General features: G+C 40.7%; 2 protein-coding genes across 2 annotated transcripts in view; both read right to left on the bottom strand.

The window, feature by feature from the left end:
• The window catches only part of LOC145445218 (protein max-like), a 101,493-nt gene that overhangs the window by 18,553 nt on the left and 60,079 nt on the right, over positions 1 to 22,861 (bottom strand). The window lies entirely within an intron of this gene.
• LOC145445184 (uncharacterized) overlaps positions 1 to 22,861 on the bottom strand; it is a 42,702-nt gene that overhangs the window by 4,889 nt on the left and 14,952 nt on the right. The window contains exons 3-14 of the mRNA XM_080323338.1: positions 13,893 to 13,964; positions 10,492 to 10,563; positions 6,293 to 6,364; positions 6,090 to 6,233; positions 4,413 to 4,484; positions 4,107 to 4,178; positions 1,514 to 1,582; positions 1,377 to 1,448; positions 1,238 to 1,309; positions 1,110 to 1,178; positions 142 to 351; positions 5 to 76 (exon numbers count right to left, since the gene is read on the bottom strand). Coding sequence (XP_080179464.1) covers positions 5 to 76; positions 142 to 351; positions 1,110 to 1,178; positions 1,238 to 1,309; positions 1,377 to 1,448; positions 1,514 to 1,582; positions 4,107 to 4,178; positions 4,413 to 4,484; positions 6,090 to 6,233; positions 6,293 to 6,364; positions 10,492 to 10,563; positions 13,893 to 13,964 — 1,068 coding nt within the window. The remainder of the gene's footprint in view (positions 1 to 4; positions 77 to 141; positions 352 to 1,109; positions 1,179 to 1,237; positions 1,310 to 1,376; positions 1,449 to 1,513; positions 1,583 to 4,106; positions 4,179 to 4,412; positions 4,485 to 6,089; positions 6,234 to 6,292; positions 6,365 to 10,491; positions 10,564 to 13,892; positions 13,965 to 22,861) is intronic.

Here is a 22,861-nt window from a genome sequence, read left to right as displayed (position 1 = left end):
TCACAATGTTTCAACGTGGTTCATGTTCGAAAAGACATCCTGATCGAGTCGGCTGATTTTATTCAGTCCCAAGTTCCTGCGAAAGCGTATCGTATGATTTACGTTGTCCATAGCGCACCGTATAGTTCGCCGACGACTTACAAGGACCGCATCTTGGTGAGATTTTTCGTATCGTGCGCGCGCACCTCCGCAATTTCGTTCTCGGAAACGTCGAGTTCAGTCAGGTTCGCACAGGCCGACAATCCAGAGATAGTCGAGAGGCGGTTGCGCTGCAGATTTAACGCGCGCAAGTTCGGCACGTGACCGCAAAATTCCTGCGGGATTCCGCCGAGCTTGCCTCCCGACAGCGTTCTGAAAGTGTTTTTATATTCAGCTGCATTTGCAACGCATTGAACACAAACAATCCAGCTTATCGCGCTGTATTTATAACGCAATCGTCAGTGGGTTGGTTTATCGCAGTGGCCCTCTGCGGAGCGAATAAGGTTAAATTTCAAAACAAATTTCGCAGACGGGCGTTAAAAAATTGCAAAAATTAAAATCAACCCAGAACGTAGGCTAACTACGAAAAATCTATACAACCCAATACAAAGCATTTAATGATTAGTCTGTTGCAGTCTTTTTGATAGTACACCGGCAATTTCTGCAAGGTAGGTCCCTATCAAAACCTCCCAACTTGACTTCTGATGAATTTCTTTCGAAAAATGCGACTTCGCCGTTCGTTATATTCTACTATACTCTCTAATGTTGCTAAATTGTGCAGTAAAAATTTGTAAAATTTCGTTTACAGCGTCTTGTTAGCATTCAGATATTACTGGTCTTAAACGAGTTGTAGGCTACCTTTAAACAGTTTGGTAGAACTTGGTAGAACACTTGAATTCCAAAGTAGACCATGAACTCTATATCACGTCAGAAAGCGTTCTAAATTATACATTCTAGAATTCTAAATCAGTTATAAATTTAGTCTTTTATTTTTCCAGTTGACGGAGAAACCTTCAAGCACTTAAATTTCACGATTGAGAATGAAATTGATATCTCTTTGCGGGACCGGTCGGAAAGTGCACCAACTAAGGGAACCAGGAACCACCATAATTTGTCGCATACAAACTTACAATGATTTTAGCTGAGTGCATCCTGATAGATCTGGGAATTCAGTCAATTCTTGCACATTCTCCAACGATCTGCCAATAAAGTATCGCGTTACGTGGAGCTAACACGGTGTAACCGACGAAGATCTTACAACGCCAGAAGGTCCTTCAGCCCGGTGAACGCCGTACGCTCCACCGTTTTGATGGGGTTCAAGGTGAGAGTGCTGCGTGCAAATATAAACCTGAGTTGATACGCGACAATGCTAGCGCCTTACGATAATGACAACTTACAGCTCTGTAAGCCGGCTGTTGCCGGCGAATGAGAAATCGGGAATGGAAGAAATGCGGTTGCCGGAAAGGGTCCTAGAATGGTTAGAAAAATTTAGCTAGTTAATCAAACTCTATCAAAAAATTTCACGCAAACTCACAACGTATGTAAATTCAGCGCTGATTTGATGGCTGGCGGTAGTACGGATAGGTTGTTGTTCGATAAATCACTGTCAAATACGAAATACCGACGTCAGGCGTTAAACTACACAGCAAAGAGGGGCCACGATAGCACTAAATATCTGGCAACAGCTATTAAATTGATCACGTGATCTGGATATCCATTCAATCAGACGCCATCTCGCGACGGACGACCGAAAACGACATATCCTTCCGTCCTATGCCTGAGTATCACAAAATACGTACCGCGGAAAGCAGGTGGCTTACTGTTGACATGCAAACAAACGCGACACACGTTCAAATTCGAACGGCAATCAATGTACCGAACGTAATATAGCTCTCAAACGCGTGCGATTCCGGCACAGGTGTGCCTGAGCGCGAATTTGTGTCGGCACGTCGCTTATCGCGAGACTATCAGCGGATTACTCATTCGCTTCTATTGTCGGAACCTTCGTCTCGTGTTTTGTACTCTTGGTATTATAAACATCGCTCGTGGAATGCTGGATATATACAGCATGTTAGCGTGCTACATATAGGTCAGCAAAGTACAATCAGGATTGCGGACAGCTCAGCGTGATCTCCAGTCACCGTGACTTAGCCTAGCCCTGGCTCATCTTAATATCCACAGCGGCAACGGACCTTTAGATAACGCTAGATGTGACCAAGACAGTAGGCCTGATCGACGCTGTATACTGCAGTTGAAGTGGAAGTAACCTCGTAAATTTTAAGTAAGTCTTAGTAAAAGCCCCGATTAGCCAAAAACAACCCGCAAGTGAAAAGCTGCCGCTTTGAAATATACCCGAGCAGTATATATATGCGTGGATAGGTGACCTCGATACCACAGAGATGGGTGGAGTGGAATGGTACAACTCCTGTAATCTTTAACCTGGAGGAAAACGACTGCTGCCAGATTTTATGACACTCTTAACTGTAACACGAGATCGCATCATATTTAGAGCGCAATGCACCTGTAATGCTTTGGTCGATAGCTGTTGGTATAACTATTTTGTCAACGTGTTCCGGTCAAAATCGATTTACATCCACCGAAATAATGGCCAGATAAGGGCAGACCTGTCTTAACATATAAATCACTTCAACACCGCCAATTGCGTGGTAAGAAGCGTAACGTCGATGAGTATTTGTGTCGGAAGGTGATGAATAATTTATTACCCGTGGGTGCCAAGCGCGATCAGATCAGTGCGCGGACCGCCATACACTCCAACAACGCATGATGGAAGACCAATAACCTTTTTTTTGAGCCGTTGTAAGTCTTTGAAATGAATTAAATCTACTGCGTAATCCGAAAGGACATAGGGAAAGCGTTCAATAACCTGAATCTAGAATCATTGCATCGAATGCCTTGGGTTCGTTGAAAATGATCCACTCATGTAAAGCTTCATCAATTCGATTCCAAGAGGAATATTTCGAGTAAAATGTAACGGAATCTGCGATTATAGCATTATCGAGTAAGTAGCCTAACCAATGCGTTTTCCGTGTGCATTATTTTATTGTCCACAGTTAGTGTTTGTTTGCTGTCGATAGGACTGAAATGCGTTGGGAGAAAAATATTCGTGCGAGGCTTGCGCGACTTCTTTAATAAATTGATATTTCGGTAGCGTGCTTTCATAAAAATCTTATTGGTATATATATTGGTCATTGGTCACTGGACAAGGGGAAAGCGAATTTTCCGTTTTTAGCGGAATTTTTATCGTTGCATTTAAAACAAGTGGTTGTTTAAAAACGCTTTGTTTAAAACATGTGTTAAACAGTGTTTTAAACAAAGGCCTTTTAAAAAAACAATTTTTTTCTTCTTTTCAAAAAACATGTCGTATGAGCCTACGGACGATTATCACCGGTTAAAGCCCACGTATACGATACTGGACGGTTGGAAACCTCAAAATAGTCGCTTCAACAGCTATAGTATGTATATATTTCATCAAAAGAGCTATATTTACCCTATATTTTCAATTGCCAATGTTAATCGACTATGACATAACAATTGAATATTCATGAAGTCATGGCTAAAAAACAACAAAAATACGATGTTTTTAACAAGGGCCATGTTTTAAATATGTTTGTTTTAAATGCAACCCTAACGATGTATGAGGGCGGACTCAATTTGAACATGAACTGAACATGTGCGTTCAGGTAAGCGTTTTCGACAGATACTTTTTCACGAAGTCCATCGATCACACTTTGAAACCGTTGGCGGTATTAATTCACGGAATGCTACACACGACACCTCGTACGGAAAATTCGAGATATAATGAAATTTCAATGATATACCACCGCAATTTTCAGTCAACGATTTCTCAAACGATCGAACCAAGTACTAGCAAACAAACAATAAACCGGATCAGTCATCATTTGCAAGCTACAACTGACACTGAAAGGTAAATTCACAGCTCGCACCAACACATCACGAGGGCAATTGCGCGTGAGCTACAATTGTTAGCTGACTACCCGCATTTCAGACAGTTTGAAATCGCTTAATCTTGACCGATGTAAAATTGAGAACTTGGCCGCCTGGACACGCCACTGCGTAAAAGTATGGTCTTCAAAATGCGTACTCACATAATTTGCAAGTTGACCGACTGCGCAAATGCCTTGTTCTCGATTCGTGAAATGAAATTGTGCTTCAGCAATCTGCAACGATACGGAAAACTATACGATAAGGGCATACATCTTATTAGGCGGTTCACGTATTATCTGTTTCCGACAACAATTGGCACTATCGTATCATTTGACACTAACCAACAGACGTATATATGTATGATATTAATCACAATATAATGGTGATGCCACTTTCTCCTCAGAATATTTCTGACCCTCGATCCCATGGGCCGTAGAGAAAAGAGATACGTGGAAATCGATACTTACAGAACTTTTAGCAGAGGAAGATCGTCGAAGTCACCATTTCGAACCGTAGCGATATTGTTCATTCCCAAGTTCCTGTTAGAAAATACGCTATAGTAGATTCATCAACGCTGCCAATTACGAAACATATATTTCTACGCGATAGCAATGATGTACTTCTGCTTTTCAGGAGTACACAGCTATGTTTTCTTGCTTGCACTACTTATAATGAAGGGGTTATGAATTTAGACAGCTTATACTTCTAATTCACAGTATTCAGTTATTTTTTTTATATAAATTGCCAGTTGCACCCGTTGAGCTCTACATGTCGGTAGCGAAATATGTCTACTCTTTCTACTCTATCGCGTACTCCAGTAGGTCTTGCGAACTCGCACTACATACTCATGCGGTTATGTTTTTTGACTACTTCCACGTCGACTTTACAGTTATTCTGTCAAGCAAAACCTTACACTTGCACTTCTCGCTTGTAGTTTGTGAAGTATAGATCTGTTTTGGATTATGTTTGCATACTTTTTAGGAGTGTAATTGTCATAACAACTTGACTAGTTATAGCTCCCGTATGACCCGCAGTAACTGAAGATATTTTCGAAAATTGCAATTCAGACCTTCGTTTTCAACTTCCACTTCAAGTAGTTTTGCAGCATGAAAATCGCTACTTCTGCTTATAATTGAGTAGGAATTTACGACGTTACTTCTATTTCTACTTGAATACCAACCCTGCCTACTTTGACCACCTACCGCCACGACTCTTTTGTTCCGAGTTGATATCAAGACGTGCCCTCTAAATCCTGATCAAATAGGGACGCTGATTGACCAAAAGCTCGTAATTGCTTTGTTAACAACATAGAGGCACGGTGTACCGCAAGCCGATGCCGACAACGGATTTTTCAAGACACTGTCATTGGAGGACAGACATGCCGTGCCTAGCAATTAGCCCGAGGTAAGCATAAACTGTATGCGCAAAACAAAACACTTGGGAATATAAGGTCGCGAGTGTTATCAGCATTGCGGCTTTACGCTAAGACCGACGTGGGAGAGTGTGCATCGGGACATGCGGTAACAAAGGGTATCGAGATGCTTTGGAACGAGAATAATTACAGATAACAACGGCGACGCGTGCCGCGACACGATTGGAACAATGAAAGCTTTTCCGGCGCAAATGAGTATCTGATACCGCCAGTCACTTGTCCTTTCCCTATGTCTCGCCGGGTAAATTATAGCGCACAGTTATCGAAAGCATAACCTCTCGGTGGGAGCCAGGCAAGTCTTCTACCACACGCGAAAGGAGAGTGAACAAGTCACGGTGTATTGTTTCTGTCAACAAAATAGAAAACTAAAGCATACAAATGCGACGGACACGAAGAGACGTGTGCTCGGCAGGAACCAGTGCGATATGACGTCGAAAGACTGGCTCATTTGAAACTATACTGGCTTTAAAATACAACGATAGAGCATATTGCATACAGATATGAAATCAAATACGACCCTTAATTAAGTCCATACTGTGCCATTTTTACTAGAAATGTGGATTGACGATAATATTTGATATCCCACCTGGTACGCGCACCTAAATACACGCGTTTGCTGGCATACGCATTTTTGTACGAAACGGGCGTCAGGTGGTGCAAACAGGGTTGTCGCATACACGCCAAATCCGAAATAGCCTATAGGCCTACTTACAGCGCTTTTATGGCACGGGTCCTTTTGAAAGCTCTGGCGGGAATTTCCGTCAGCAGATTGGCGTCCAGCCACAAGTGCTCCAATTTGTCGAGTTTCGCGAACGCGTTGGAGGATATTGACGAGATGAAGTTGGCGCCGAGATTCCTATAATGTAAAGGTTCGCATGACTAGCCCATCCGCGCTCTCGGATGAAGGCTACTCACAAGTCCTTCAAGTTCGGCAACCTGTTCACGGTGTTGGCCGGTATGGTCGTCAAAAGGTTGTCTTGCAAATGCCTGGACATTGAATTCAAAATATTACCCGCACTGTAAACGAATATTGCGCATTTCGCAAATTTCAACCGCAGTGTAGGTCGTAAATAAGGCAAGCGCTACTTTCTGGTGCAAAATATGGCTTTCATACCAATTCGAATGCATGATGGATATACATCCTACGCTATCGTGCAGTCTAGTATATCTATTTTCCATCCATTTATTTACAGTGTACGCTTCTGCGTGAATGAATAATCACTTGGTGTAGGAAGGGCCTTCAGAAACTATCAAATATCATTTCCACCGATAGGCTTATTTACAATGCGCGATGACTTTATGTGAAAAATCTAATTACATCCCGGGCCACATTCACACCGCAAGAATTTGATCTCGACAATGATTATATGGTGCGAAAAGTAGGTTGTGTCCGTCATAGCGAATAAACACAGTGGAGGATGAACAATATCTCGCTTTCCCAAAAATCCCTTCGTACGTAACATGCGGAGTATATAGTCGCCGTATGACATGTGCAATGTAGAAAAAAATCATCAGCCTATGCGCGACACCGCACCTACGCCGAAATTATCAAATCGGACACAAAAATCAACAGCGCGACCCACAGCAAACGCCGGAGCTATTACAACAACCTCGCGAACGCACGGTGCCAGACTATACCCCGCCGCATTCTCGTTTGTCTATCATGTCATTCGTAATCCTCTCGGCGATTATTATAATTCAATCTTCGTCAAAACTGTCCGCAAACAATCCACGGCATCCGAGCCAGAAAGTCAGTTTATTCAAGCCGAAGCACTCATAGCGGCGTTATCAGCTCAAGCCCCATCGTAGCGGATTACGCGGCCCTCGATGCGCCTCTAAATCGACCTTCGCGCGCAGATCAAAGCGGTGAAAATTGGTGCTACGACGCGGCGACGGAAAGGACGATCTCGCTCGGACGAGAATGTTTGTTTAAAATTAAGTCCTTCCGTTGACTTTCGCATCGCTTGCGCGGGGCCCGTAAACAGATTACTCTTGATAAAATCTCAGAATATCGACGAGATCACGTTTGATATTTATCAAAGTGCATTAAAACACCTTGAAGGAGCTGTGATAGAACAGTATGATTGGCCATTAGGGCTCTTCAAAAAATGACTTTTTTCTCAAATCGTACTGGCTACTTGATAAAATTGTTAGGTTACCTAATTTAAGCCTACACACAAAATTTGGTTCAATTCCAGCCAGTAACCGCTTTGCTACAGAAGAAAGTTTATATTTATTATATAAAAATAAATAATAAAAATTTGAAAATTTTCTGTTCACCCCTTGAAAGTGTTAGGCTGTCTATAGAAACTATGCTCACCAAATTTGGTTCCATTCCAACCAGTGGAAGCGGAGTTATTGCAGTCGAAAAATTTGGATTTGAATAAAATAGTATTTACGGTGACCGATTCTTTGTTTATTTATTATAGTTCTGCTCACCGTAAATACTATTTTATTCAAATCCAAATTTTTCGACGGCAATAACTCCGCTTCCAGTGATTGAGATTGAACCAAATTTGGTGAGCATAGTTTCTATAGACAGCCTAACACTTTCAAGGGGTGAACAGAAAATTTTCAAATTTTTTATTATTTATTTTTATATAATAAATAGAAACTTTCATCTCCTGTAGCAAAGCGGTTACTGGCTAGAATTGAACCAAATTTCGTGTGTAGGCTTAAATTAGGTAACCTAACAATTTTATCAAGTAGCCAGTACGATTGAGAAAAAAAGTCATTTTTGAAGAGCCCTACTGGCCATGCATTGAACGCTAGTGTATCACATATGACACCCAGATGTGGTCACTTCACAGACAGTACCTACGCACTTCGACGTTTCTGGGGTACTCAAGTAGGTTTACTTACTGAATTGGTTATATTTTCAACTACTTCCAGTTATAATTCTCGGATTTTGAAAAAGTATAGACGGTTTCGGGATGAGTTTGCATCAAGAAACCCGTGAACCCCGTGAAATAGCATATTTTGTTGTAGTATTATCAGTTACTTTGCGTCTAATCAGAAGATACGTAGTTCGGAAGTTACGTCTTGCAATGTTTGAAATAGTCAACTCCGATCACATGCTATAAGTACCGAATCTATTTGCTCGAAAAGTTTTCATACTCATTTTTGACTTACACTTGATGTAGTTTTAACATGTCTCGAAAATGGCTACTTAAACCTGTAATTAAGTAGAAATTTACGGCGTTACATACTTGTACTTATGAGTAGCAATGTTGGCTACGTTGACCACGCCTGATGCCACTACGCCATCATTGGCTTATAGCCACGGGGAGAGAAAAAGCACTCCGCCACTCAAACTTGCGGACTCTAAACATTTAGCCCGACATATTCATACAAAATAGAGACAATCCGTTTTATAGTATCTCTCTTACAGTCAATAAAATCACAAATCATATTTGATGTCAAATTACGTGTGACAAATATAGTTCGACATGTTTGAGAAATATGAATCATCCACACACAAGCGTTCCTTCGACAAATACATCGTTTTCTTTGCGAGCAAATCAACGAAGCTGCGAATTAACGCCGTGCCGGACATATTTCGCTGGCATACACTCTAAGGAATTACAAAACCGCCTCTCATAATTCAACCAGTAGCGCACCGCGGTCTCAACTCAATCTTTTCTGTTTACATTACATTGTGGGTATCTACACCACGCCCCTTGAAAGAATTGTTAGAGCCCCAGCTAACACTATGCAACAGAGCAAATGGACTTCTCTCGGTTGAAAATCCAGCCATTTCACACATAGCATAGATATATTATACACTCTCAGCAAACAATACGCGTTGGCGATAAATCGAAAATAAGACATTGATGGATAGACTGCCGAGGCGCGTGGCGAAGTATCAACAAGGAAAATATAAATTTTACAATATTTTCTCAACCGCCACACTCGTAAAATTATGATACACGCCACGAGACTCTTTTTATTGTCAAATAATATTAGTCTTCATAAAATTAACGAACTAGTTCGGCTATAACTTTCGAATAAATATCGGCCACACACGCACACCGAAAATTATTGTGTAATAAAAATATGCTTTACGATTGCAATGATCGTAATCATTTTTGGTTTACAAATATTGCTCACAAGCACCCGACCCTCCAACTTCACTGAGGAAGCTAATACAAATCGCAGGCTGTATAAAAGCAAAATCAAATTCACTACTTGGCGGTACAAACATCCTATACACCGATCCAGAATTGACACCACGACTTTGGAATGTTTGATCAGAGAGTATATTTTTCGTGCTGTTTCCGATGTATTGTATTACCGTAGCGGACATAAGCTTGACTTTAGTTTCCGCCGCGCGTTGACAGGCACGGTCGGTGCTGCGGGCCGCAATTCAATAAATGTTTTGTTTGGTTAATCAACATATTTGTTATGGCTTTAATGGAGGGCGTGCTGTCTTGACAATGTCTCGAGCACCGATTCTTTTCACGCGGATTCATTCACTTCCCGCGATCCGTGGTCCATTTGGCATGTTAAACGGTCACGGATTTTACTTGTAAATGGGTAACGACGCGTGTTGCTTTAGTCAATCAGGAAATAACAGTGATTGGCACACCTTTGCAGTAGCATTATCGGCGACCGATTTCAAATACGCCTTCAACCGATTCGCCGTAACTTGCAACAATGCGCCAATAAAACCGGATCATTATCGTCTTCTATCAATAACGTATTGAAGACTAATAAGCGAATCCATCAGTGAAACGCGGCACCCGTGTATATTTTTGCGATCCTTTTGATGAATGCTGACAAGTATTTTTCCTTCTGGATAACGAAAAACATTCGGCGCGGTATGAAAGGAGGGCCACCTGCGCGTTTTGAGATATATCGTTTAATTGACTTCATTTTTCAATAGAGGTTTTCTGAGTAATTTGTCAATGTCGGTGACAGGTGAACATGAATGAGTGCAAACAAAACTACGGTATTTGGATCGTCGGGGTTGGCGTACAGGTTTTATTTCCGATATTATGTTCCTTATAGGAGCCTCAATCTGTTAATTCAAATTGACGATAATGAGATTTCTTTTGAAATACCGGCTGGATATTTAGCCAAAAGGGCACAGTGAATATTACATTAGTACTTACAGAATTTCCAATTTCTTCAACGAGCTGAATACGTTTTGAGGAAACTCTCTCAGCTTATTCCCAGATAGGTGACTGCAATGGGAAAGTACATGATTAGGACTTCTTTTCCGCGTAAACTCACAGTTCTAGTACACAGTTACACAGTCCTAGCGAAAAGTCCACACACTATCCACACACAACAGGCGGTACACGACAACAGAACCTAACTCAGAATTATATCTCATTTAAGTCTTAACTTTAAGTTTCAAGTCCTAATTTTAAGTCCCAAATCCGTAAGTCCTACGTGCCTACGTGCATACCTTCTTACGTCAATGCGCAAGCATCATTTGGATTAAAATGTTTTCTTCGATTTATTTCATGGTGTGTACTTATAAGTCTGAGGTAGGTTTTGGTTTGGTGTACCATAGCGTAGGTGTATATTCACACCCGTATATCATGGGTTGTACATGAGTGTGAATACACAGTCTTTTGCTAAGGGTACAGTGCAGCACTATATGCCAGGCAATATTGAAACTTGATTGTTTTCAAAATAGAAGAAACAACGTGTGAAGTATAGCTTCGGCACATAATCGGATCATATCACGCCAAATGACCTCTCTCTAGTGTTAAACGATTTCACGATACATTCGCGCTTATCCAACAGGTTATCGGAGCAATCCACAGGCAAAGTCCCGATAAATCATATTAGCCGAGATAAAGAGCTGGCGAGTTGCACGCTTTTTCAACACTGTGCACTGTGCGGCATTTTATGGCGGCGTTAACGCTAAAGCCTCATCAGGAAAGTAGGAGGCACATATTAATTTGAAGTCGACACCGTTAATCATTTGAGGGTAAATCGTACTGGAGAATAATTGCTCTTCGCAGGGAGAGGTGACCAGTAACGCAGTACTTCTACTTGTACCGACTATTTAATTATGTTCTACCTACTTGAATACTTATGTTCAGCTATGTTTTTTGACTACTTCCACTTCTACTACAGTTTTTTAGATTACACTTTGAATTTTGTAAAGTGGAAATCAGTTTTGTGATTAGGGTTGTATTTAAAACAAAAATCAACTGACAACAATCATGTTTAAAACATGCTGCTATTGTTTTTATTGTTGTTTTTGGCCATGACGTCACCAATCTTTAATGGCACGTCACAGTGGATTGGTATTGACTATTGAAACGATAGGGTAAATATGGCTCCTTCGACGAAAAGGGCTTCCGACCACTGTCATAAACAGACCAATAATATATATATTTAATCATGTTAACATCGTTATGCAGCATTTTTACGGCCGGCGTCATCATCATCAGAGCACCGATTCCGTAACAATGATCAATATCTACTTGCTTTAACTGTTGAACCGACGACGATTTCGATGGTACCAGCCACTACACATCGTATATACGTCAACTACGATGGGTGCAAACCCTATTTGTGATACGTTTTCGTCTATCTCCAGAGTGAAATTGTCGTAAGAACCGCGTGAAATATAACGCCTTATCGCAGTATCTGCATATATTTTGGAAGATTGAACCTACATTTGTAGTGTCGCGAATTTAAATCTTGCTATTTGAAAAGTAGCCGCCTCCGCCGATCAACAGCTAAGAGTATGCGCCCCTCGACCGAACCTACATTTTAAAAATACTTAACGGAGTAATTTTCATATCTTTCCTTCTCTACTTACATTTGAAGTACTTTTGAAATATCTAAAATATCGCAACTTCTACTTGTACTAGAATAGAAATTATCGGCGTTACGTCTACTTCCGCTTGAATAATTTGATTAGTGTGCACTATCTTGCAAAAACAATCATGCCTGAGATACTCTGTGCAACCGGCTTTAGTTACGGGGAAGCGATACTTCAAGACCGCGTACCTCGTGAACGAATTTAGTCTACCCCGTTGGCGCCTGCGCTGTATCCTATTTGCGGGATGTAAAATTATATCAACGGAACAATGAACTTCCTAAAATGATGATGGGAAAGGGACAGAAACGCCGCAAAGTTATATAACTCTGTTCGTTTACTTGTTTACAACAAAACACGAGATATTGTGTGACTGGCAAACCCTCTAAACTGCAAGTTCAATTCATCATCGAGTATACAGTTTTCTCAACAAAGCGGTCATCTGTTCGCCTACCAGTAAACAACAACAGCCGGCTATCACCTAGACGCGATTCTATTACCGGTTTTGCATTGCGTATATCCCGATAAAGGTTGAGACTTGCAAGCTTTTCCCATGCGGCTAAGTTACCTTGAGTTATATTACGTATGACGGCCAGTTACGTAATTTAACATCCTACAACTTTAAAAATATATGAACCTACATCATAGACAAGACACATAGACACATGTCCTCTAATTCCGGGGTTCTCAAATAAAGCAACACGAAATATTTTAGACATCGTTATACACAATGCAGCCGTGTAAAAATAAACCGTTAAAAACCCTATAATTAATAGTGTAAAAGTTCACCATGTAAATGAAGTGGCGATTGGATTTCAAAATCTCAAGCTTTTTTTGCAATCCTCGTATTGTTGTGTTCCTGAGATTTAATAATTCCAAATTCATAATGTAAAGCTAATCTACCGTTGGTTTCGTTATCGCTGTGGTCTTACTGATTAAGGATATGGTATTTAGCAGTGTATTGTATCATAGGGCACGTTGTTCTCACAGGGAAAATATTTACGTGCGTTCACTTACAAGCCTTGTTCGTCAAGTGCCCTTTATTCATTTATTCATCATCCTATCAAAAAATCACAAATCGCGATTTAATGACAAAACTTTTTCAAGTTCGTTTTTGTGCAAGAAAATAACAAATATTTTAGTATTTTAATATTGATGTTTAATTGTATGAAATGTTTGTTTGTTTGAGGTATTCATGGTGTTTGTCGACTACAACGGTAATTTACACCAGGCCGATTTTCTGCATTTTTGATTTCGTATCTGCCGACATGCAGCACGGCTCACTTCTAGGCTTTTTGTAAGACACCGCTTACGCGGATGAGGTGACGAGGAGGAGCCTATATAAACCTCCGAAACTTAGGCAGGAATTCTGAAGTCGACCTCGGTCGGACTCGAACCCGCAACCCATTGGTGTTGCAGCTGCGGATTATACCACTGCGCTATCTCGCCACATAATTGTATGACATCCAAGAAAGTATGTGGAAACATATTCCTTGAGTCGTGAGACTTCATAGGAATACTTTTGGATAATCGCGCCAAAATGGATTTCAGAGCACACACGAATTAATAATAATCAATCCGAAACAATTACTGAAATGTAATCGGTCCATCTTCTGCTTGGACTATATAGTGAAGCTCTAGATTGTTTTTTTATCGCGTCGTATAATTTCACGTTCTTTATATCAGCGGTTGATGGATCGTAAAATACAAACAAGCGAGCAAACTCACAGAGTTTTCAGTTGTCTGAGTTCTTCAAAAGAGTCCGCTGCGATTCGGGAGATGTTGTTCAAGCTCAGGTCTCTGAAAATAGCAGTTGGCGTTGGAAGTATGCAAACTGAAACAAAACTTCAAGTGGTTCTGCGGCTTCCACCACGACCCGCATAATAATTAAGCATTCACAACAAAAACCATTGCGTAGTGTAACCTAGGTTCGCTCGCTCAAATAAATTTAAGGATGATAGTTACTCTTTAACGTACACGAACTTTTCAATCGCTCACCGCAAGAAAATAAATGAACTGAACCAGAACGGTAATCAAATAACAATCAGCGGTCAATGCGGTTCCTTCGTAGCTAGATATTAAATGTGAATGTCTGAGCCACCTGGGCATACACGTTTCATGCAAATAAAGTATTCAACTTGCCGGTGATACGTAAAACGTCAAGCAGGCCACTAGTTGTTGATTCGAATTGGGATGGCAATGCGACCTATGTATATTGGCCTTAAGTAATATTATTCCACGGTCTTTCAAGCAGCACAATCGATACAATGATGGGGCGCAATACAGCTGCTCTCCTTGCGGTATTAATAGGATTATGTGTAGAATGTAATGCATTTAAAGCACAGGCTTAAAACAACTTTATTGTTTGAAGCATGTCATTTATATTGTTTCATTTACAGCCATGGTCACCGTGAAATATAGCATCTCCACTTATAATACACACACTCAATGCTATTTTTGAAAGGCCTTTGTTTAAAGCATTGCTTTACGCATGTTACAAACCAGTGTGGTTAAACACGGTTTGTTTCAAGTGCAACTCTAGTTACCACGATAATGACAGCTTTTGATCGCTATGATTCTACAATTTCATGGTACCAGCCATCATGAAATCGCGGAAATAACAACTAGAATTTCCTCGTAACGGTTGGTGATAAAAAAACATAGTTCTTATGACATTGCGATTAATTCATTGGATATTTCCTAATTTCGCGTGATTCTATCTATTCCGACTTATGTAATCACAGCTGAATAGTATAAAGCACTCGGATAACAAAGGTTATTAAATAATCTTTAATCATTCTCATAATAGGATATCCCAGTCCTTCAAAAAGTCTTTTGTGCAAGTTAACGTATTTCTGTTGCGAATTTCAAGTGTTTGGATATTGATCGAATCCGATATGACGGGCACTCGATTTTAGATATCGACACTCCTCGGAAAGTTTGCTTTATTTTGACGAAACCACACATCAAATAGGATAAGAACGCAGCGCATTGGCGCGCCGAGTGTCGACCACAAAACAAGCATTTCCAACCAGGTCAAATTTGAGAAAATGGAGTCAAAATAGCAGCGGTTCACACCGAATTCTCACATTTGATGCGGTATTCAGGCGTTATAAGTGACTTACCATTCGGGAGTGGAAAATATGATCGATTTTGAGTTATAATACCGGATACCAGCCTGCCACGTTTAGTGAAGTCACAATATGCAAATCAATGAGAGGTGACATAAGATGGACTTCCCGACTATATGCCCGTGATATTTGATTTCTCTTACACATATATAGCAGTGTTGGGATCAAGTCACTACCTTCGAGTCACGAGTCATTTCGAGTCATTGCACATTTTGACTCGAGTCAAGTCAAGTCAATCGATTTTCGAAAGTGACTCGAGTCAAGTCAAGTCAGTCGATTTTTGGAGGTGACTCGAGTCAAGTCGAGTCAAGTCAAGTCAAGTCACGAGTCATGTCAAAATTCAAGTCAAGTTGCCTTTTAGAAATATCAAGCATGATTACGTCATTGCATTTCACTAGGTCTCTGAATAACAGATTGATTGGTCATTGATTCTGAACCGATGAACGAATATAGAGTTGAATATACATGCAATAAGGGGCTGTATCGCTCACATAAACATAGAACTATTGAACTACGTAAGTAATTGCATAGCCTCATTTTATAGTTACCAGCCAAGATAGAGAATCGAGAAACGAATTGAGAAGATGCAATACATTACCCATTTATACATATTGATATTATACAATTCAAGTCTTCGCCGATGGTTGAGGAGTATATAAACTATATTCGATTACAATTTCAATAAAACAAGAGGTTCGGTTAAGGTAAGAACAGAGAACACAAATATATATTTTGCTATGAAATTACTTTACTTCTAGTTTACGACAACGTAAGCTGTAGCTTCGATCACTTTGTTTGTGGTCAATATCTTTGTGGGAGAATATTGGGGGCTCAGTGAAACGCACGATCATTTAATGATCGGTCGCTCTCATGGGTTACACAAAAGTTTGGCGAACAAGATGCAAGATGCAAGATAAGATGATTTTTACTTGATGACTTGAAATTGACTTGTGCATTTTGCTCCGAGTCACGAGTCAATCCACATTTCTGATACGCCGAGTCAAGTCAATTCAAGTCATTTTAGCAAAGTGACTCGAGTCAAGTCAAGTCATACGAAAAAGGTGACTCGAGTCTGACTCGAGTCAAGTCATGACTCGAGTCATCCCAACACTGATATATAGTATAGTATAGTATAGTATAGTATAGTATAGTATATGCCAGGACAAACCGTATCAAGTTTATATGCTGTGTGAAGTGAAGCTGCGTACAGTGTACTGTACAGTGTACACTCACACGCGTACGTAGGTTGCCGCGATATACAACATAACGAGCATAGACCAGACAACTTAGCGTTAGCCTGTCATTTGATATGTTCGTATCTTTTTTATAACTCAAATCGAGCAAATAGCGCAAGATCGACAGCAAATAAGAGGCGATATCGCGCGTCCGGTATGACGAAAACAAAGCGCGCTAATCACTTTAATTTGCGCGACAGGAAATCTTCGACCAAAACCTAGCTTCAACTGGCGTTTCGAGTATTGACTCGGTATCTACCGCAAACAAGCCGTATCTGATCGCATATCAACATTGGGCGCGATAGGGCGAATGCTCTCAAACAGAATCGCGGAGCATAGCAATATATGTGCAACACCACGAAAGGAACGTACCCGCACAGTACTTGATATCAGTTGAGGCCGGTTTCCTTATACGATAAATAACTACGGTAGCGTATTCCCCGAATTTAAAGTCTACAAACTCCTTCATTGATTTAAACGTTATGGATTTATTTCGAAGATTCTAAGGGAAGCCAAACACCGATATGGCATACATCATTTTAATTAGTATAGGCCTATCTACTGTAGTGTCAACACACCTTCAAACGCGACTATCCATTTAGGTGAGACATAAGTACAAGCGTACATCGTAAGTATCGCCACCACACTTCAATTTGGAGCGGGAGGATGTGACTAAACGGTAAACCTGTACAACACCAAAAACGGTCGTGTATAAGTTTTCTGGTGGTAGTTTTGAGATACCTAACAGCGTGCTGGTTCCGAGAAAACGTAAAAACAAAGTGGACTCTGTCAGAGATCTTGTCAGACTATCGAATCTCGCCGCAAAGATTATGTTAAGGCACCACGGAATGCCGACCGGTACTTCCGTCAAGGTGGAGGCACTTGCAACTTACAATGATTCTCGAAGAGATTGTTACGTCAGAGAGTGAGTGACAAGCAATCTGTGACGACCGGGTTATCGCAACACTAACGACAAAATATTGACACACCGCACCCTTCAATTATAGCGCAATATCCCGGCTTTTGGAATCGGAATGTAGCAGTCATATAGGTAATTGGTTACATCGTTCGGTTGGCGGGCGCCGAAATGTTTTTTTTAGTCTTGAAACTATAGGTCTAGGTGTGAGGGAACCGTAAAAAAATTCATTTCAAAATATTGCGAAGCAGATAGGGGACATATTTTCTCTCATACACACAAATTCGTGTCTGTGTCATGCGATGAAACTGCGGACGGTAGCCAACAACACGTGATCACATTTTCAAGCCCAAGTTCAGGTCTATAAGTCCGGTATTGTATCGAATTCAATGAAAGTTCCCAAGAAAATTCAGAATTGTTTTAAATTCCATGTCACAATCTCAATCTATTTTCGCGAAAATATCCGATACGAGCCGGGTTAGAAATCCGGATCCATGCTCATCTCAAGTAGCAACTTAGCAGTAATTGTAAGGCCGTTAAATCAACATATATGCTATAAAAAACGTTAACTAGCATGAGATATAGTCAATATTCCGAATATTATGATTAGTCACGTATACGCTACTTCAAAGTCTGCAGCGCACCTCATTTTCCGAAGAAAGGAAATCGGCCTGACTGACGTGAGTTGGAAGACCGCGACCGCTACTGTCATCCAATTATCCTATAACGCCGCATCGTCACCAATGACAGAAATTGCGTCGGCGCCGCGCATTACCTTCGGGCGACGCCACGACATCAGATTTTATCAGATTGCAACGTTCGAGTGGGCTGATATTTTCATGAGCTGTTTGCGAATCGGAAACACATAGACAAACCCCAACAATAATGAAATGGGACGCGATGTAATGGAATTTAAAATCAATCACGCGGGTTTGATATCGAAAGAACTTCTCCCCTGGAACACAACGAATCAGATGGTGCATACATTTCACATCCATACGGCACGAAGTAAAATTAGACGTTGTTGTAAGTTAAGCTGAAGTGCTTGATTGAAAACCTCAATACCTTGAAAGCTTGATAAAAATTCAGCTTAAGCAAATAGTGAAGGTTTATGAGGTTGCGTAATTTATAGCGCAACATATAGTTACCAAGCAGTTACAGAGGCGAACTTCATATGTATTAAAAATCAAGTACAACGGGCATCACCTCACAGGAGTCATCACAATACCCCCTATTCGATTCGATTCGATTTGCAGAAGCTTCCAGCAGACAATAATTGCCAAGACTTATTTGGTAAAGCGATACTGCTCAAACGTTGCTCATCCGAATGCGAGCTTTAAGCGCTCTCGTGTTTACCTGATAAATTGAACTATTCCGGGGCTTATTCTGCGCAGGCGATAACGCGATTGATGGGGTTATTTTGGCAATAAGCCTCGTTCTTTGTGGGGTGCGACGAATTCGGAATCTTGAACCGGGTGGCTAACGCATTGTTTGAGTTTTAACCGCTCTCAATGCAATTATATGTCAACGATGTTTATACATTATAGATGTTGGGAAAATTTTCCGAATCTCAAATATGGTTCGATAAACTGACTCGATTAAATATATATAGTTCAGCCGGATTCAGCATTGTGACAACCAAGCAGATTGGTTCTTGAAAATACCGAATATGCTGTATATATGTACAGAGGGTTATGCAAAACAGCAGTCCTTAAATTATACCATCAAATAAACCATAACTGACAACACTGTTCCAAGTCATAATTGGAATATTTAACAAGCCCAGCCCTACAATATTCCTAATATACAATTAGATAGTATGTTCACATTGATATGAACCCGAATATTTTCGGCTGACACTCGTCAGGGGTAATCGTCAGCAATGTCAGCCGAAAATATTCGGGTTCATATCAATATGAATATACTATTCAATTGTATATTGAAGTTCTGTACCTCCAAGAAGCTGTTCAAGTATTCCTAGTGTAAAACATTCTCGACGTGAGAGAAAATGAATATAGATTATAGTTCAACGCAATTTCCTAAATATGACGCCGCGTTACGAGTTAGTTCAAAGATTCAACATCAAATTACTCACAAATTCGACTTATATTCATGCATTTTATATCATATTCAATGGGTCGATTTCTTTTGTCAGAGATTTGGGAAGTGGACACAGTAGGTCCTATTCATCGTCATTGTGATTGTGCCGTCGCACTATGATGGTGAAGCCAATTCAGTAACAAATACCCGTATCTAAATTTCCACGCAATATCAGTATGATACACAATGGGTATTCCTAGCGTTATCCTCTAAATTTTGATAGCAAAACGTCAGAATTTGGTCGTTTTAAGCGTTCCGATTTCCAATCCCCGATACACCCAGTATTGGAATCGCGCGAAAATTACGTACATCTCGGACACTTGACATCGGTTTCGGAATATGCCAAACAATTGGTGCGTGATGTTGAAGTGTTTTCGCGTCTTTATCACGGATCGATGATAATAAGCCAACAATGGCTTACGACGCCCAAATATTCATCAAAGTAAGTGGCCTGCCTGAAATGTCAGAAGATATGTAACTTTCTATATTCCGTATCGCTATTATTGCGATCAAGCGTTTGATAATACAGTTGTCTCCTATGCGTTAGACAAAAGATAATAGCCACGCGCTGTCACATGTATACGATGCATCCAACGATTTTTACATCCAATGAATATTATTAAACGTGGTTTCATCAATATTTGTGTGATAATATTACCAATACTGAGTTGACTATATGTTATCTAAGAATAAAGATCGTGACGTATCACGTCACGGTGAACTCCGTTATCATAGCGAAATTCTGCTGTACGATTTAGAGTATAATTGCCTGTTTACGGAGAGTATAAAACAAAAGCAAGGGGTCGGGGCAAAAGCGCGCACGCGCCACTTAAAAAGCCGTTTGTGTCGCCGAAATCATAAAAGGATTTTTTTACAGGGGGTCGACTAATGCGAGATGACCCCGGGTGATGCGTAAACGGACTATTATCACCTAAAGCGTCAACAGCGATCGCGGTAAAACGCGACGGAATGGAAGTCGGCGGTCCGGAAAGGTGCTTCGCAGACTTGAGTCATCAAATCAAGAACTTTCGTAATTAGTTTAGCGGCGACACGACATTCGGTCTTATTCGGTGTAATTCAAGGTCTATACGTGACGCATCCAGCAGCGTCGTTAACATTATTTTCTTCAAACTGAGTAAAACTACTCGGACTATGATTATTTACGTTGTATATCGGCCGCAATTTATCACGCAAATGACAAGTATAATAAGGCGCTTCATGTTAACTATACGGCAAAGCAAACAGTATACTGTTCACGGAAATCTTGTATTCGCCAATTTCCACAATAGCGGCGCTCATACACCCATTCCAAAGGGTGAAACCAAGCAAAGCATCCCAATTCGCGTGGAGATGCATCCCAGGGGCGTAGTGCGGGACATGTTTCCGTGTACCATGCCCAAGAAGGCGTAAAAGCTGGCACACAAAAGCAGAACCCACTATACCTCTGCTATATATACCATTATACCTATAAGGATTTGCGTATTCGACTCTTCCTTACCAATTGGAATAGCGTGGGTGTGAAATCAAAATTTAGTGCCAGAAAGTGACGACAGCCTGATTTGCATACGCTACGGTGGAGTGTGGTAAATCCACGTATTTTCGACTCGTGTATTTACAGTGTACGCTTCTAGGTGAATGCATAATCACCGGTGCAGAGTTCCAGATATACCTGGTTTTCAGTATTGAAACTAAGTCACGCGCTTTCAATACGAAGACCGTTCAATATTCTAAAAAATCAATGTAGTCCAACGAAGTTTTATAAATCATGCTGCTTTCATTTACACCTCTGCCAAAGCACTAAAGCTCTTATCTACTCTACGCTGCACGGGAGTGTTCCTTGTCGTTTGTTTGCTAAACTTGGTACAGTTTTGTAGCGGGCACCGGGCAATCGCTGTGGCCTGCTGCGTGACCTTGTCCCGTGATAAATAGCAATAAGGAAAGTGAAGGGTTGACGACATGTAGAGATAACCTCAAGTACCGCCCGCCTTGCTGTTTAGGTATATCTCTACCAACTCAGCACGGCATAAACAACATGGAAGATATGCAAGACGAGAAAGGGGATTCGCGGAAGGTGGGCAACAGAAATATTTACGTAAATATGATTCGATCAGTGTCCCACAGAGGCTCCCTCTATTTCGCATGGATTATTGTCAATGTACATTTGTCAATACCACTTTACGACGATACAGAGGGCGTGTCGACTGGCTGCTATTCCTATCGCGACATCTGTACTGGTTAACGTCTATCCAATATACGGCAGTCTTATCTTATTGTTTACAGCTCTCGTCATTATCTACAAGTGGGGTTTCGTGATGAAATAAGTATGACACGTACACGTAGACAGGGAGAACTGATAAATTACAACTGGAGATCATATACGCGTGGTATATACGTTAGCAGAATATTCGTATGTTGCTGATAAGCTCGGCCGTTATACTTGGAGTGATAATCTCCTCCATTTGAGTAACATAATAACGCGGTTAGTGTAGATGACAGCCAGCAACACGGAAATAGACTTGACCCGCAATTGAACACTACATGGTTTCCCTGCTCCTTTGGCGATTTGAAATTGTCAAATTGATATTAAGTAGGGCTGGGCAAAATCGAGTACCTGAGTGATTCGATTCTGAATCACGTATTATGCTTCGAGTCGAGTCGAGTATTCGAGTAGCAATCATTATGACGTAATAACAGCATATAAGATGTCACGGTTCAAATATATACCTTTTATGCCACCGCAAAGAATATAATGCCTGTTATCTATCACATTAAAGATACTTTGGTATTATTTCGACCCTATACCGATTTCATTGCACTTTGTGACAATGTTGTAGGAGGATGGTGACTTCGGAAATGTGTTATTTCCAGTAACGTCTGTAGCTTTGTACTATGTTTCGTATGCAATCAAGGTTTTAAGGCTTCCCCAGTGAAAAATAGTATCAAACCATAACTCTCGTTAACAAAATAACCTCTCAGCGGCGAATAGCATATAATGTCAGTACTCGAAAAAATCGTATTTTGCTACTCGACTCGAATCACTAAAATAATTACCCGATTCAGATTCGAGTACTCGAATCATTGTGCCCAGCCCTAATATTAAGTTGTCAAAATGCGCATATTGTGGGATGTGGGACAGACAGCTATGTGAATTTTAAAATTTTCAGATACTTATGGCGCCTGCTAAGATTTCTTAATTTAGGCTGAATCGAAGTTGGAAATGCATGCTTGTATTTGATCACAAAAGCGATGGACAACAAAACTGCATGTGGTGATCCGCAATTAGGCAATAATTACTTTCATCTGATTAATTACGTT

This window comes from Botryllus schlosseri, chromosome 8 (assembly GCF_051294905.1).
Source record: "Botryllus schlosseri isolate E-star chromosome 8, Bs_hap1, whole genome shotgun sequence".
NCBI classification, from domain to species: Eukaryota; Metazoa; Chordata; class Ascidiacea; order Stolidobranchia; family Styelidae; genus Botryllus; species Botryllus schlosseri.
The sequence above is the reverse complement of the archived record's forward strand: the minus strand, read 5'-3'. Positions and strand labels throughout refer to the sequence as shown.